The following is a 12,500-nucleotide window of genomic DNA, read 5'->3' as shown; positions in this document are numbered from 1 at the left end:
CTCCTTTACTGTCGACCTTATGTGTTTATGAAACACCAAAGAGTCGTAAGTAAAGTAAGTATTTGAATGTGACTTATCAGCGTGTCAAAGTCATCTCCTGAAGTATACACATTCGCTCGATTGTAGTAGATGGAACGAAATTGACGTTAATCAGCTATTTGTTATTGCTTTTAGACAGCCATTTTTATGATTAGTTCTCACTAATTTCTATCAATCAGACTGTAAACGTCGCACATTGTTTTGTGTGTGTTGGTACGTGATATGCGGCTGGAGTATTTTATCTTAACGATTATCATTATATTTCACTTGTTTAGCATGAAAATCACCCCGACATAATACCGTCTTGAGGCAGTGGGTTACAATTTTGTTTCTTTTCCAAACGTAACACGTTGAAGGGTTGAAGGTTGGTAGCCACAACATCAACAATTTACGTTACGCTGACGATACTGTCCTACTGGCGGAAAGTAAGGAAGACCCACAGAAGCTACTTTCAAAAGTGAACGAAGAGAGTAAAGAAAAGGGGCTGTTCATGAATGCGAAGAAGACAAAAACAATGGTGATAACAAAAAAGAAAGAGCCCATAGACATACATATAGAAATAGAAGAGTGTCCAGTGGAATAAGTAAAGGAGTTCACGTACTTGGGGCAGTTGGTAACATCCGATGCAAAGTCTGACAAAGAGATCAGGAGACGAATAATGCTGGCCAACAACGCGTTCATGAAACTAAAGCCAATCCTCACCAACACAAATATCTCCATCAGAACACGAATGAGATGCACCAAATGCTATGTGTGGTCCATTTTCTTTTATGGTTGTGAAACGTGGACACTAACCGCACAGACAGAACAACATATTGAAGCTTTTGAGATGTGGACGTACAGGAAAATGCTGAAAATACCTTGGACAGCAAGAAAAACAAACATCGAAGTCCTCGACCTAATGGGCCAAAAACAAAAAGAACTTCTTTTGACTGTGAAGCACAAAAAGCTGTCATATTTTGGACATATGCGAAGACATGATAGTCTCGAAAAAAGGATAATGGAGGGAAGAATTGAAGGAAAGAGAGGCAGAGGAAGACAAAGGAAATCCTGGACAGATGGCATCAAGGAAGCTACAGGACGGCGCTTAGCAGACTGTAACGAGGCTGCAATGGACCGTGAAGGATGGAAGGCCATGACATCAAACCTCTGGAAAGAGATGGAACCCGGGTAAGGTAAGTAACACGTCATTGTAAAACGGTTGTTGTGCGCCTATGTTGTCTTATGGTATGACATTCGCTTTCGGATCGAAAGGTCCTGGGTTCGAGCCTCGTTCGGCGCAAAGTTGAGTCCTTGGAAAAGGCTCTTTGCTCACACTATCTGACCGTACTCAGGTGTAAAATGAGTACCTTGCCATTAACAGCGTTGTCTCTATCATAAAATTTTTTTTTGGTAAGATCGCGTCATGTCTCGATTAATCCATCGATATTTTTTTTTTCTTCAAAACACGAGCTTTCAGGCCAAATTTCAAACGCACGTTTTTTTCCCAAGAGTACGCACCAAAGTTAAGAGGTAAAAAGAAACGTATCTAGATAGATAAATAAAGAGGCAGTGTCCAAAATTAAAAGAGCATGAATGAATAACGTTAAGGCTTGGACCAGACAGTCTGATCCACAGATCAGCCAAAAGGCAATTATGAGACAGAAATGAGACATAATTCCCAGACAACTTTATCTACGAGACGACACCAAAACAACCCCCAAAAAACTAGCGTTTTCCAATGAAACACATTTTTTTTGGGTATGTGTGTGGCTTTGTGGTCTTGTGGTATGACACTCGCCTTCGTGCTAGAAGATTCCAAGTTCGATTCCCGCTCTGGGTGGTGCGAAGTGAAATCCTGGAAGGGGGGGGGGGGGGGGGGGGGGGGGGGGCAAGGACGCTCTTTATTCACATTCTCTCACCGCAATCAGGTGTATAATGTCGAAAAGAAAATCATGTAATACTGCCTTGTAGGCGCCATTTCTCGTCCTACATGTTAAGTGTTGTTGTTGGTTTGAGACCCCATGTAAAGCGTTTTGAGCACACCCCATTGATATTACGCTATAGAAGGAACGGAATTGACATCACTCAACTCTCTGTTGTTGTTTATAAACAGTCATTTTAATGGATAGTTCTCACTAAATTCTACAAATCAGACTAAACGTCCAAGGTTACATAAAGTTTTGTGTGTTGGTGCGTCTATGTGACTGGCGGATGTTGTCAATATTTTACCTTAACGCATCGCATCAAAAGGCGGTTTTTACATACCACTAAATATAAAAATAGAGTAGTCCTTCAGAGCCATGAGGTCCATGGAGCCGGAGTTTAATTCGGTTTCTATAGCGTGAAACAGACAATAGCAATTTCTTGCTATCATTTGACGCTAGTCTATTGCAAAGTACTTTCCGCCAAATCTAACAGACCCAGCTCTCCAATCACTGCTGGGCGGACAGAGGGATCAGAAAAATCTCGACTGCACCCGGGATCGATCTCAGTCCCTTTGCGTGTGAAGCGAGTGCTCTACCAACTGAACTATCGGGACCCCCTATCGTTGTATATATTGAAAAGAAATAAAATCGATTAAATTGATCCAAAACTCATTAAGAAGGCTAAACTTCAGATATATTTAGAATTTAATTAAAGGCTCAGACTTATTGATAAGTAGGAAGTCATCTGTATCGAATGTTGTTTGAAGTTAAAGTTCTCTGGTCAAAATGATGGGGGAAGAAAACAAAAGATAAACAACTAGGGCATTTGTATAGCGCAATATCCATTAACGTGTTCAAATCACTTTAAAAGGGGTCCCTAGCCAACAACATCACTTAAACGAGTAAGACGAGACATGGTACCTGTTAGGCGATAGTACATTTTTTCGACAATTTCATTGCGGTTAACGACCAGGTACTCTCCTTTTACATCTGAGTACGGCGAGATAATGAGAGCAAAGAGCCTTTTCCAAGGACTTAACTATGCGCCGCTCAAAGCGGGACTCGAACCCCGATCGAGAGTCATACTATAATAAGACCACATAGTGTGTTTTGTTAGTAAACAGCAGTAATATGCCGTACTCTGAAAAAATATAAATTAAAAATTCTGGCCAGAAAACTCCTCCTTCAAATTATATTGATCGATTAAAATAGATGTTCGCTTGGGACCCCTCTTGCATGTAAAGCGATTTGAACACGTTTAGTGGATATAGTGCTATATAACTGCTCTAGTCAAACAACTTTCAAATTGGGGACTTCCTTGATTGAAGACTTCTTTTGTCCAATTTGTATATAGATCTTTGTCTTACACGATTTGAAGGGGCGAAGTGGCCGAGTGGATAAGGCATTGCACTGTGATCCGGATGACCCGGGTTCGAGCCCCGCTTTAGGCACTTTCGTTTTTTTCCCTGAGTAAGATTATTAACCCCCCAATTTGCTCACTTGGACAATGTGGGTGATTCCTGTTGACATCAGACATCTTGTTTGATGAATTATCTATTTTCCTTCGTGTAATGCCTAGGCGACGATATCTTATGATATCGTGGCGCAAAAGGCATAATTAAAAAAAAAAATTATCTTACACCCGTAGGCTCTCTAATTTTTGACATTGTACATTGTGATATTTTCAAAAATAAAAATGTAATGTAATGTAAATGTTGCTGCTCGAAGCTCGAAGAAATAAATAACAATGTGAAATTAATATAAGCTTCAATTCAATATACTTTAAGATCATGTTTTTGTTTATTCATCTGAACAACGCCACTATCACATTATCTCATTCGTCTGTAGTGTTTAATTCATCCTGTTTTGTTGATAAAGGGGAAACCCGAAACGCCCATTTTATATGTTTTCGTATATTATATTGAGGTTTACATTCAATTTCACATTGTTATTTATCAAATGGAGCTACTCTTATGTCTCCGTCCTCTTTCCCTCGTCTTCAATGCTTGTGTTTTGTGATGCAAGCGCGGGTTCACAACGGAAACGCGTATTTTTGTATCTTTATCTTACATCAGTACCTGCTCCCTAATTTGACATTGTGATATTATTTTCAAAAATAAAAATGGAGCTACTCTAATGTGATCTTTCGTCCTCTCGTGTTCAATGTTAGTGTTGTGTGATGTAAGCGCCGGTTCACAACGGGAACGCGTATTTTTGTATCTTTATCTTACATCAGTAGGTACTTGCTCCCTAATTTGACATTGTGATATTATTATTTTCAAAGATGGAGCTAGTCTAATGTCTTCGTCCTCGTCCCCTCGTGTTCAATGTTTGTGTAATGTGATGCAAGCGAAGGCTAACAACCGAAACGCGTATTATTGTGAAGACATTAAAATTGTCCCAACTGTCGGGTAGTCTTTGTGGTGTAAAGGTAGCGCGTCTGACCGGTAATCTGGAGTTCGGAGGTTCGATCTGTAGTCGCGGCAGGGCAGGCTGATGTTTTTTGTTTTTATAATTTTCTCTGATTTGTCTGGCACTAGGCTACTTAATACACACTTTTTCAGCTCTTTACTTATATAAAGTTGGGATCGAAAGAGAGACGAAAAACGAACAATGCTGACACGAGCAGCTGGCAGTTTTAAAAATTAATAATTTCATTTTTATGGGTGGTGATTCACATGACCTGTATAGAATTGATAGGGATCAATGTACGGGAAGACATTTAAATGTGTGTGCACCCAATTAAAACGACTGGTCAAGAATAATTACCAGATTATAAAATCCTAATTTTACTATCTCTTTAAGACCTAATAAATTTATAGCTCGCTTGGTAGCAAAGTGAAAACATAGCCAATGCGCACACGTCGAGTAAGAAATGTATGTGTGTGTATGTGTGTGTGTGTGTGTGTGTGTGTGTGTTTGTGTGTGATAGATAGACGGACTGAGAAAAACAGGAAGAGAAATTTACATACGAGCGAGCACACACACACACACACTCACACACACACACACACACACACACACACACACAAACACATAGACTATCACAAGCACAGATACACACTGAGTGGGATGAGCGAAAGAGAGAACGAGAGAGAGAGAGAGAGAGAGAGAGAGAGAGATAGATAGAGAGAGAGATAGAGAGAGAGAGATAGAGAGAGAGAGATAGAGAGAGATATGAATAAATTAAGACTTAGAGGGAAAGAAACAAGACTAAGAGAAAAAAAAAAGAACAACTAAAGATATATAGATAGGTATATAACATTAGACATAAACAAAGAGATAGATGGTCAGATAGATAGATTGATAGATAGATAGATAGATAGATAGATAGATAGATAAATAGATAAACAGATAGATAGATAAATATATAGATGGAAAGATAGATAGTTTATATATAGATAAATAGATGTATGGATAGATAGATAGACAGAAAGATAGCTAGATGGATATATAGATAGATGGAAAATATATTATAGATAGATAGAATAATTGAGAGATTATAGATAGATAGGTATATATAGAAAGACAGATAGATAGATAGATAGATAGATATATAGATAGATCGATAGATAGATAGATATAGATAGAAAATATATTATAGATAGATAGAATAATTGAGAAATTATAGATAGATAGGTATATATAGATAGACAGATAGATAGATAGATAGATAGATAGATATATAGATAGATCGATAGATAGATAGATATAGATAGATAGATAGATATATAGCTAGATAGATAGATAGATAGATAGACAGATAGATAGATAGTTAGATGGATAGATAGATAAATAGATAGATAGATAGATAGATAGGATAGATAGATAGATAGATAGATAAGATTGGTATGCTGATTGATTGATAGTTTGAATAGAAACACAAAATAATAAGTGATACTTTTCAACCAAAAACTCATTTTGATAGTGGAAAAAGCCACAGTAACAGTTGGTGGTTGGACGGACCCAAGACATGCAGACTGAATGAATGGTATAGAATCCTACAATGCAAAATAGATGGGATAAGAGGGCCATAATTATTCAGTTGAAAACACAATGAGCATTCGGTAATGTAAGGTTTTCTGTCTCTGACCTGACCCGTATGTTGTAAGACAGGAACTCATTTATTTATAAGGTCAGGACTCGTTTGGAAAGGAGAAAAAGAAAAGGAGAGAAAAAAGGAAATTTATATTTTTCTTTTTGAAGGGCGGAGGAGGGGGGGGGGGGGGGGGTGTTAGGAGGAGGAGGAGGAGGAGGAGGAGGAGGAGGAGGAGGAGGAGGAGGAGGAAGCAGTTGTAGAAACGAACATTATGAGATGTATGGAGAAGGAGAGGGGTAAGCGGAGAGGTGGGTACGAAAACGAGAGGAGAGAGAGAGAGAGAGAGAGAGAGAGAGAGAGAGAGAGAGAGAGAGACAGATAGATAGATAGATAGAGTGAGAGAGAGAGGGAGAGAGAGAGAGAGAGAGAGAGAGAGAGAGAGAGAGAGAGAGAGAGAGAGAGAGAGAGAGACGATCGATCGATTGATAGATAGAAAGGTAGATAGAGCATATATATTGTGAGACTGTGAGTGTTCGTGTGAGTGAGAGAGAGAGAGAGAGAGAGAGAGAGAGAGAGAGAGAGAGAGAGAGAGAGAGAGAGAGAGAGAGAGAGAGAGGGGGGGGGGGAACGGAGAGAGAAAAAGATAGTGAGATAGATAGATAGATAGATAGATAGAGAGAGAGAGAGAGAGAGAGAGAGAGAGAGAGAGAGAGAGAGAGAGAGAGAGAGGGATAATTGATTTTTAAATGATAAAGAGAAAGGCGTAAAGAAAAGGAAAGATTTCGGTAAATAACTGGGAAATACCAGGGGGATGATAAGGCATATAGGAGGATAAATCTAGTAGAGAGAAAAGAGAAAGAGCGTTGGCTTGGGGGTTGGGGAGAAGGATTAGTCTGTATTTAAGAAAATGAGATGTAATAGGAAGAAAAGGGGTGAAGAAGAGTGGAGGGTAGGAAAACAAGGGCGATAGTGAGAATGAGTGTATTTGGAATATATATATATATATATATATATATATATATATATATATATATATATATATATATATATATATATATATATATATATATAAAGCTGAAAAAGTGTGTATTAAGTAGCCTAGTGCCAGATAGATAGATAGAGAGAGAGAGAGAGAGAGAGAGAGAGAGAGAGAGAGAGAGAGAGAGAGAGACAGAGAGAGACAGAGACAGAGAGTGAAGAGATTTTCAAATGATAAAGAAGAAAGAGTAAAAACATTTAGAAATGTTGGTGTACAAGTTGATGAAAGAGTATAGAATGAATGGACAGAAGAAGAAACGAAATTAAATCTATTGACAAATGCAATCGAGATGAAATCCCCAGGGTGTGAAATGAACACAGACAAGTCACTGGCTAAATGACAGGCTTTAAGTATTCCGATGTTCACTGACAAAGAAACCCCAATTTTTTTTTTACTTTGGCCAGAAAAATGTTTACTCCGTAATATTGATCGTTTAAGACGATCTCGGACTTGTTCAGGAATTTGAAACCTGAGACTTCCAATAAATATAAGGCTTAAGTGTTTTTTTTTGACAAGTTTGGGACCATCTTGAGACTTGTTGATAAATTGGAGATAATCTTCATCGACTGATAAATTAAATGAAGAAATATTTTTGTAATGGCCAAAATAAAAAAAATGAAAATACACACATACACACAATAAATAGATTTTGGCCAGAAAATTCACATATTTTGTCATCGCTCCTAACCACCAAATGCAAATATTAGGTCTGATAACCGAACGCAATTATGGGCCTGTTTTAACATTGTTGTTATGAGGGGGGGGGGGGGGGATGGGGGATAAGTTGGTTTGAGAGTTTTTTCCCTTACTACGATGAGCGCATAACAATTTGGGTTATCTGACCTGTAAATAAGTACACGTCGCTCCTAACCTAATACGTATATTCGAAATCTGAAATAATAATAGTAAAAAAAAAAAACAAAACAAAAAAACAAAAAACAACAAACAAACAAAAACAAAAAAAACAAAAGAAAAAACAACCCAAAAACCACTGTCACATTTTCTTTGACTTAACTCGATCATTAAGAGTAGCTCTTCAACAGTAAAGCAAGCTACGTATTCTGCCTTCTCTGTAAAAAAAAACACATATTTAGAAATTTGGCCAGAAAACTCATCCTTCAAATATCGATCGATTTAAATTAATAACCCTAGTCTTAGCCAAAAAAAACCCTATCAAATCTGGGACTTCGCGATCGATATTTGAAGGACCAGTTTTCTGTCCAAATTTCTTCATAATAATATGTGTTATTCAAGAGTACGGCAATATTAGAGTGAGAGTAAGATAAACGTGTCTTTTGACACACACAAGAGTAAACCTTCAAATCAAGTTAATGAATTTGAACACGAATCGCACCTATCTTTCAAAGAGTATCTCTATCTGTTACTTCGTATGTATAATCAAATGTGTGTGTTATTGAAGTATAAATCACACACTCTATGATACGTTTTTACGATTTGATTACAACTGAAATAAATAGGAACACCTTGGAAACGGATAATAATAATAATAATAATAATAATAATAATAATAATAATAATAATAATAATAATAATAATAATAATAATAATAATAATAATAATAATAATAATAATAATAAATATAATAATAATAAATTTATATAGCGTTATGCCGAAGCTTCGAAGCGCTTCACATTGGGCATCAGCAAAAAAACATTACATACTGTAGATTGGGACATACGAACACAAGCTCACACGCATCCAATTACACACACACACACACACACTCGTACTCACACACACACACATCCATATACACACTGTACATATATATATATATATATATATATATATATATTACTCACACACACACATATAGTAATGTATAATATAATATTATATATATTTATATATATATATATATATATATATATATATATATATATATATATATACATACATATATACACACAAACATATATCGTATACGCACAATACAAATAATATATTTCTTGAAGTTGAACTAACCAAAATTATATGTCTTCAGTAAAGACACGTTTTTGAACATAAAATTCAATATTATTAGTTCCACTCCAATATAGTACCGTTTTGAGAAGATTGTTTACGTTTAAGAGTCCGTTTAGAATAGGGAACAAAATTGTGATGTCAAAAAAAATGGATACCAATCTCATTGGAAGTGTCAAACCACTGCTCCAGAGGACTGGATACATACCTTATGTAAATGATCTTCTGGTTTCAGAGTGACGGCATCTTATTTTCTAGTCTAAATATATATGCTGGTCGTCAATAAAAATCATCCATCATCGCTCTTTTACGTGCTGTTATCATAAGAACCTGCATGTACACCCTGCTTCTAAAATAGTTATGCCATCTTAAGATTTGATATGTAACATATTCATCATCAGTCCTCCAAAGGACTGGTTACGTACACACTTCCAAGGATTTTGGGACCCGGAAAAGTAAGGGCGTAACGTCACGACTTTTCTTCCCCATAAGGAAAAAATAATCGACTCATCTCACCCTCGAACTATAGCCATCGTATATTCCTAGCCTGAGACTGACCAAAATATTATGTCAAAAGACAAGGCAATGGCACCAGATGAAGACGAATGGTTGAGTGTATTCAAAAGTTCAACCAATGGGGCTATACTTTAACGATAGCTACGCTAGAAGGAACACTAACCTATCAATGACGTCAAAAGACAAATCATAGTGCCAGGCTATTAGTTAACGAGGGCTACGCTCAAAACCAAACAAGAATCAATATTTTGATTTCCACCTCCATAATAATTACACAGTAGCTGGTGTCCACGTGAGTTACCTACCTCCCTACATCTACTACTTACGTGAGGCGAGAGATATTTATTTGATAACATGGTGAAATGTTATCACAATAATATCTCAATGATGAACAGAGCATAGCATGGCAGAATCTATGAAATCAATACCATTAACAATTATTAAGCCTGGCGTTGACAGCTTGGCTGCTGTGATTAAATCTTACCTCCTATGTGAACCTTTTCGTAAATTTGTCCCATATTGTTATGGAAACGGGTGTTGATCCCTTATCCAAGTGCTTCGAATTGTCTGAAACAATATTCGGTTATTTGAATACATGAAGAAAATGAAAAATCCCGAAAGAAAATAAACAAACAAACCAACCAAACACACCCACGCACAGAAAGACACAATTTAGTTTCTTCAAACAGGTTGTTTGTTGTGTCTATGTATTATTTCCTTAACTTTTTTTCACATCAATATCGATCTATTCACCAGCACTATCAACAAAAGCAGTTAGAACGATAGAAAAGGCAGACCATTTGCCATTACTACTATACTACTAAAGCTAGATCAGTGCAAGCTAGAGAACGCAGAAAAAAGAAGAGAAGTAGAAACAGCACCAAGCAGCATCACAGCAGCATCAGCATGGCAAACCGCTTCACTGGCAGCGCACTGCTTTTCATCCTCTCCCCCTTTTACTATACTGCTCTATATTATTATACATCCAGTAAGATTCATCCAGCCCTTCTTCATTCATCGTCGTAGTGTTTCGATGTAGTCATCGGGTGGACGCTACCCACACCCACACTACCACCACCATCATCGCAATCACCATCACCACCACCACCACCCTACGCCACCCGATACAACATTATACAAGCTACAGGCTATAATATGACCAGATTAAAACCAAGGCAGGCTAGAAAGAACAGAGGGGAAAGAAGGGACGGAGGGGAGAGGGAAGAGGAGGACGGGGATGGGGTTGAGAAGAGATTTTCTCAGATTGGCAGAACTACCGTTCTCTAGAAAAAAACATTAAAAAATTTTTTGGCCAGAAAACTCGCCATTCAAATGGATATCAATCGACATTTTGAGAGAAAAAAAGACCAACAAACCTACAATCTGGTATACCACAGATCCCTTTAATCCATCGATATTTGAAGGACGAGTTTTCCGGTCATTTTTAAAAAAATGTTTTTTTCCAGAGTTTACGGAATAGAAAGTGGATGACGTTGATTGTGAGAACTGTGATCAAGAACAGGAGACTCGCAAGAGTGAGTGAAATAAGCACAATAAATCGTCGCCATGGTGTTATTATCTTTTTACGGTCTACCTGGCCAGATGACAGGAAATTGACTCGCTTGTCATTTCTGCCGTTAACTGAATCAAACACGTATTTCAAATTTTGGCCAGAAAACCAGTCTTTCAAATAAAATGGATAGATTAAAAACGCCCTCATCTTGGTTAAAAACTGTCAAACCTGGAACTTCCCGTATTTAAAATGTTGACCAGAGAACACGAGAGTCCCGTGTTTGAGAAGATATTATTTTTCCACAGGAAAAGAATAAGTTTAATCGATCGATTTTTGAAGGTAGAATTTTCTAGCCAAAATTTTAGATATGTGATTTTTCACACAGTACGTCGGTGAATTATTGCACAGTTCTATGCCTTATCACATCAAAATGAAACCGACCGTCTCAAAACGGTATCAATTATGTTGGGTTGAACCTGAAGGTTAAAATGGAATTTTGAGCTAAAAAAAATTTCCACCATTCCACGAGGTATCGTTAGTTGTCGTCACCTAAAAAAACCAAACCCATGAGCTTTTATATAGCGCAATATCTACTAAACGTGCTCAAAGCGTTTTACATGGGGTCCCTGACCAACATGTTGAACGGGACATGGTGTCTGTTAGGCGATTTTGTTTTATTTCCGACTGAGACAACGCTGTTAACGACCAGGTACTCATTTTACACATGAGTACGGTGAGAGAATGAGACTAAAGGGCATTTTCCAAGGACTCAACTGTGCGCAGAACGGGGTTCGACCCCAGGGCCTTCCGTCCAATCCGAAAGCGAGTGTAATACCACTAGACTACATAGCCGCAGCTAGGCATTCCATTAAGGAATATAGACAGATAATCCATTACATAAAAGTCTGATGTCAACAGAAATCGCCCATGTTGTCCAAAATGAACAAATTGGGGATTAATAATCTTGCCCAAATGGAAAAAAAACGAAAGTGCCTGAAGCTGTTGCGAACCCGACTAAGCTTTACTTATAACATTTATGCCAGGTTATACAAACAAGTAAATATAAATCAATATGAACATTTTAATTGAGTATATCAATGGGTTAACCTTGTCCAATGCACTTCACAGTGTTTCATTTAGTCCCCAAGTAGGCCACAGAGAACCATACTTGCCTTTCGTACATTTCATCTTTCCTGAGTCGAATGGGGTAATGTGTGTGTAAAGTGCCTTACTCAAGGACGTCAGTGTCGGGACTAGAAAGATGTTTACTTTGATGGCATATCTCGTCCCCACCTATACATCCTATATATCCACCTATATATATATATATATATATATATATATATATATATATATATATATATATATATATATATATATATATATATATATATATATAAAATATATGTATATGAGCCAAGGTCAAAAGGTGCCAATTTTTTCCTCAAAATAAAAGTGACATAA

At 37.2% G+C, this 12,500-nt stretch overlaps 1 protein-coding gene across 8 annotated transcripts in view; it reads right to left on the bottom strand.

Moving 5' to 3' along the window:
• LOC144965713 (Kv channel-interacting protein 4-like) overlaps window positions 1-12,500 on the bottom strand; it is a 614,382-nt gene that overhangs the window by 68,001 nt on the left and 533,881 nt on the right. Inside the window, exon 1 of one of the 8 annotated variants that reach the window (XM_078901327.1) lies at window positions 10,008-10,476. The exons of the other annotated variants lie outside the window; for them this stretch is intronic. Coding sequence (XP_078757453.1) covers window positions 10,008-10,041 — 34 coding nt within the window. The 5' untranslated portion in view covers window positions 10,042-10,476. Of the gene's footprint in view, window positions 1-10,007; window positions 10,477-12,500 lie in introns of those variants that run through there. 8 annotated transcript variants of the gene reach the window in all.

Source organism: Berghia stephanieae, chromosome 2 (genome assembly GCF_034508935.2).
Source record: "Berghia stephanieae isolate SIO BIC M18660-M18661 chromosome 2, UCSD_Bste_1.3, whole genome shotgun sequence".
Taxonomy (NCBI): Eukaryota; Metazoa; Mollusca; class Gastropoda; order Nudibranchia; family Aeolidiidae; genus Berghia; species Berghia stephanieae.
The sequence above is the reverse complement of the archived record's forward strand: the minus strand, read 5'-3'. Positions and strand labels throughout refer to the sequence as shown.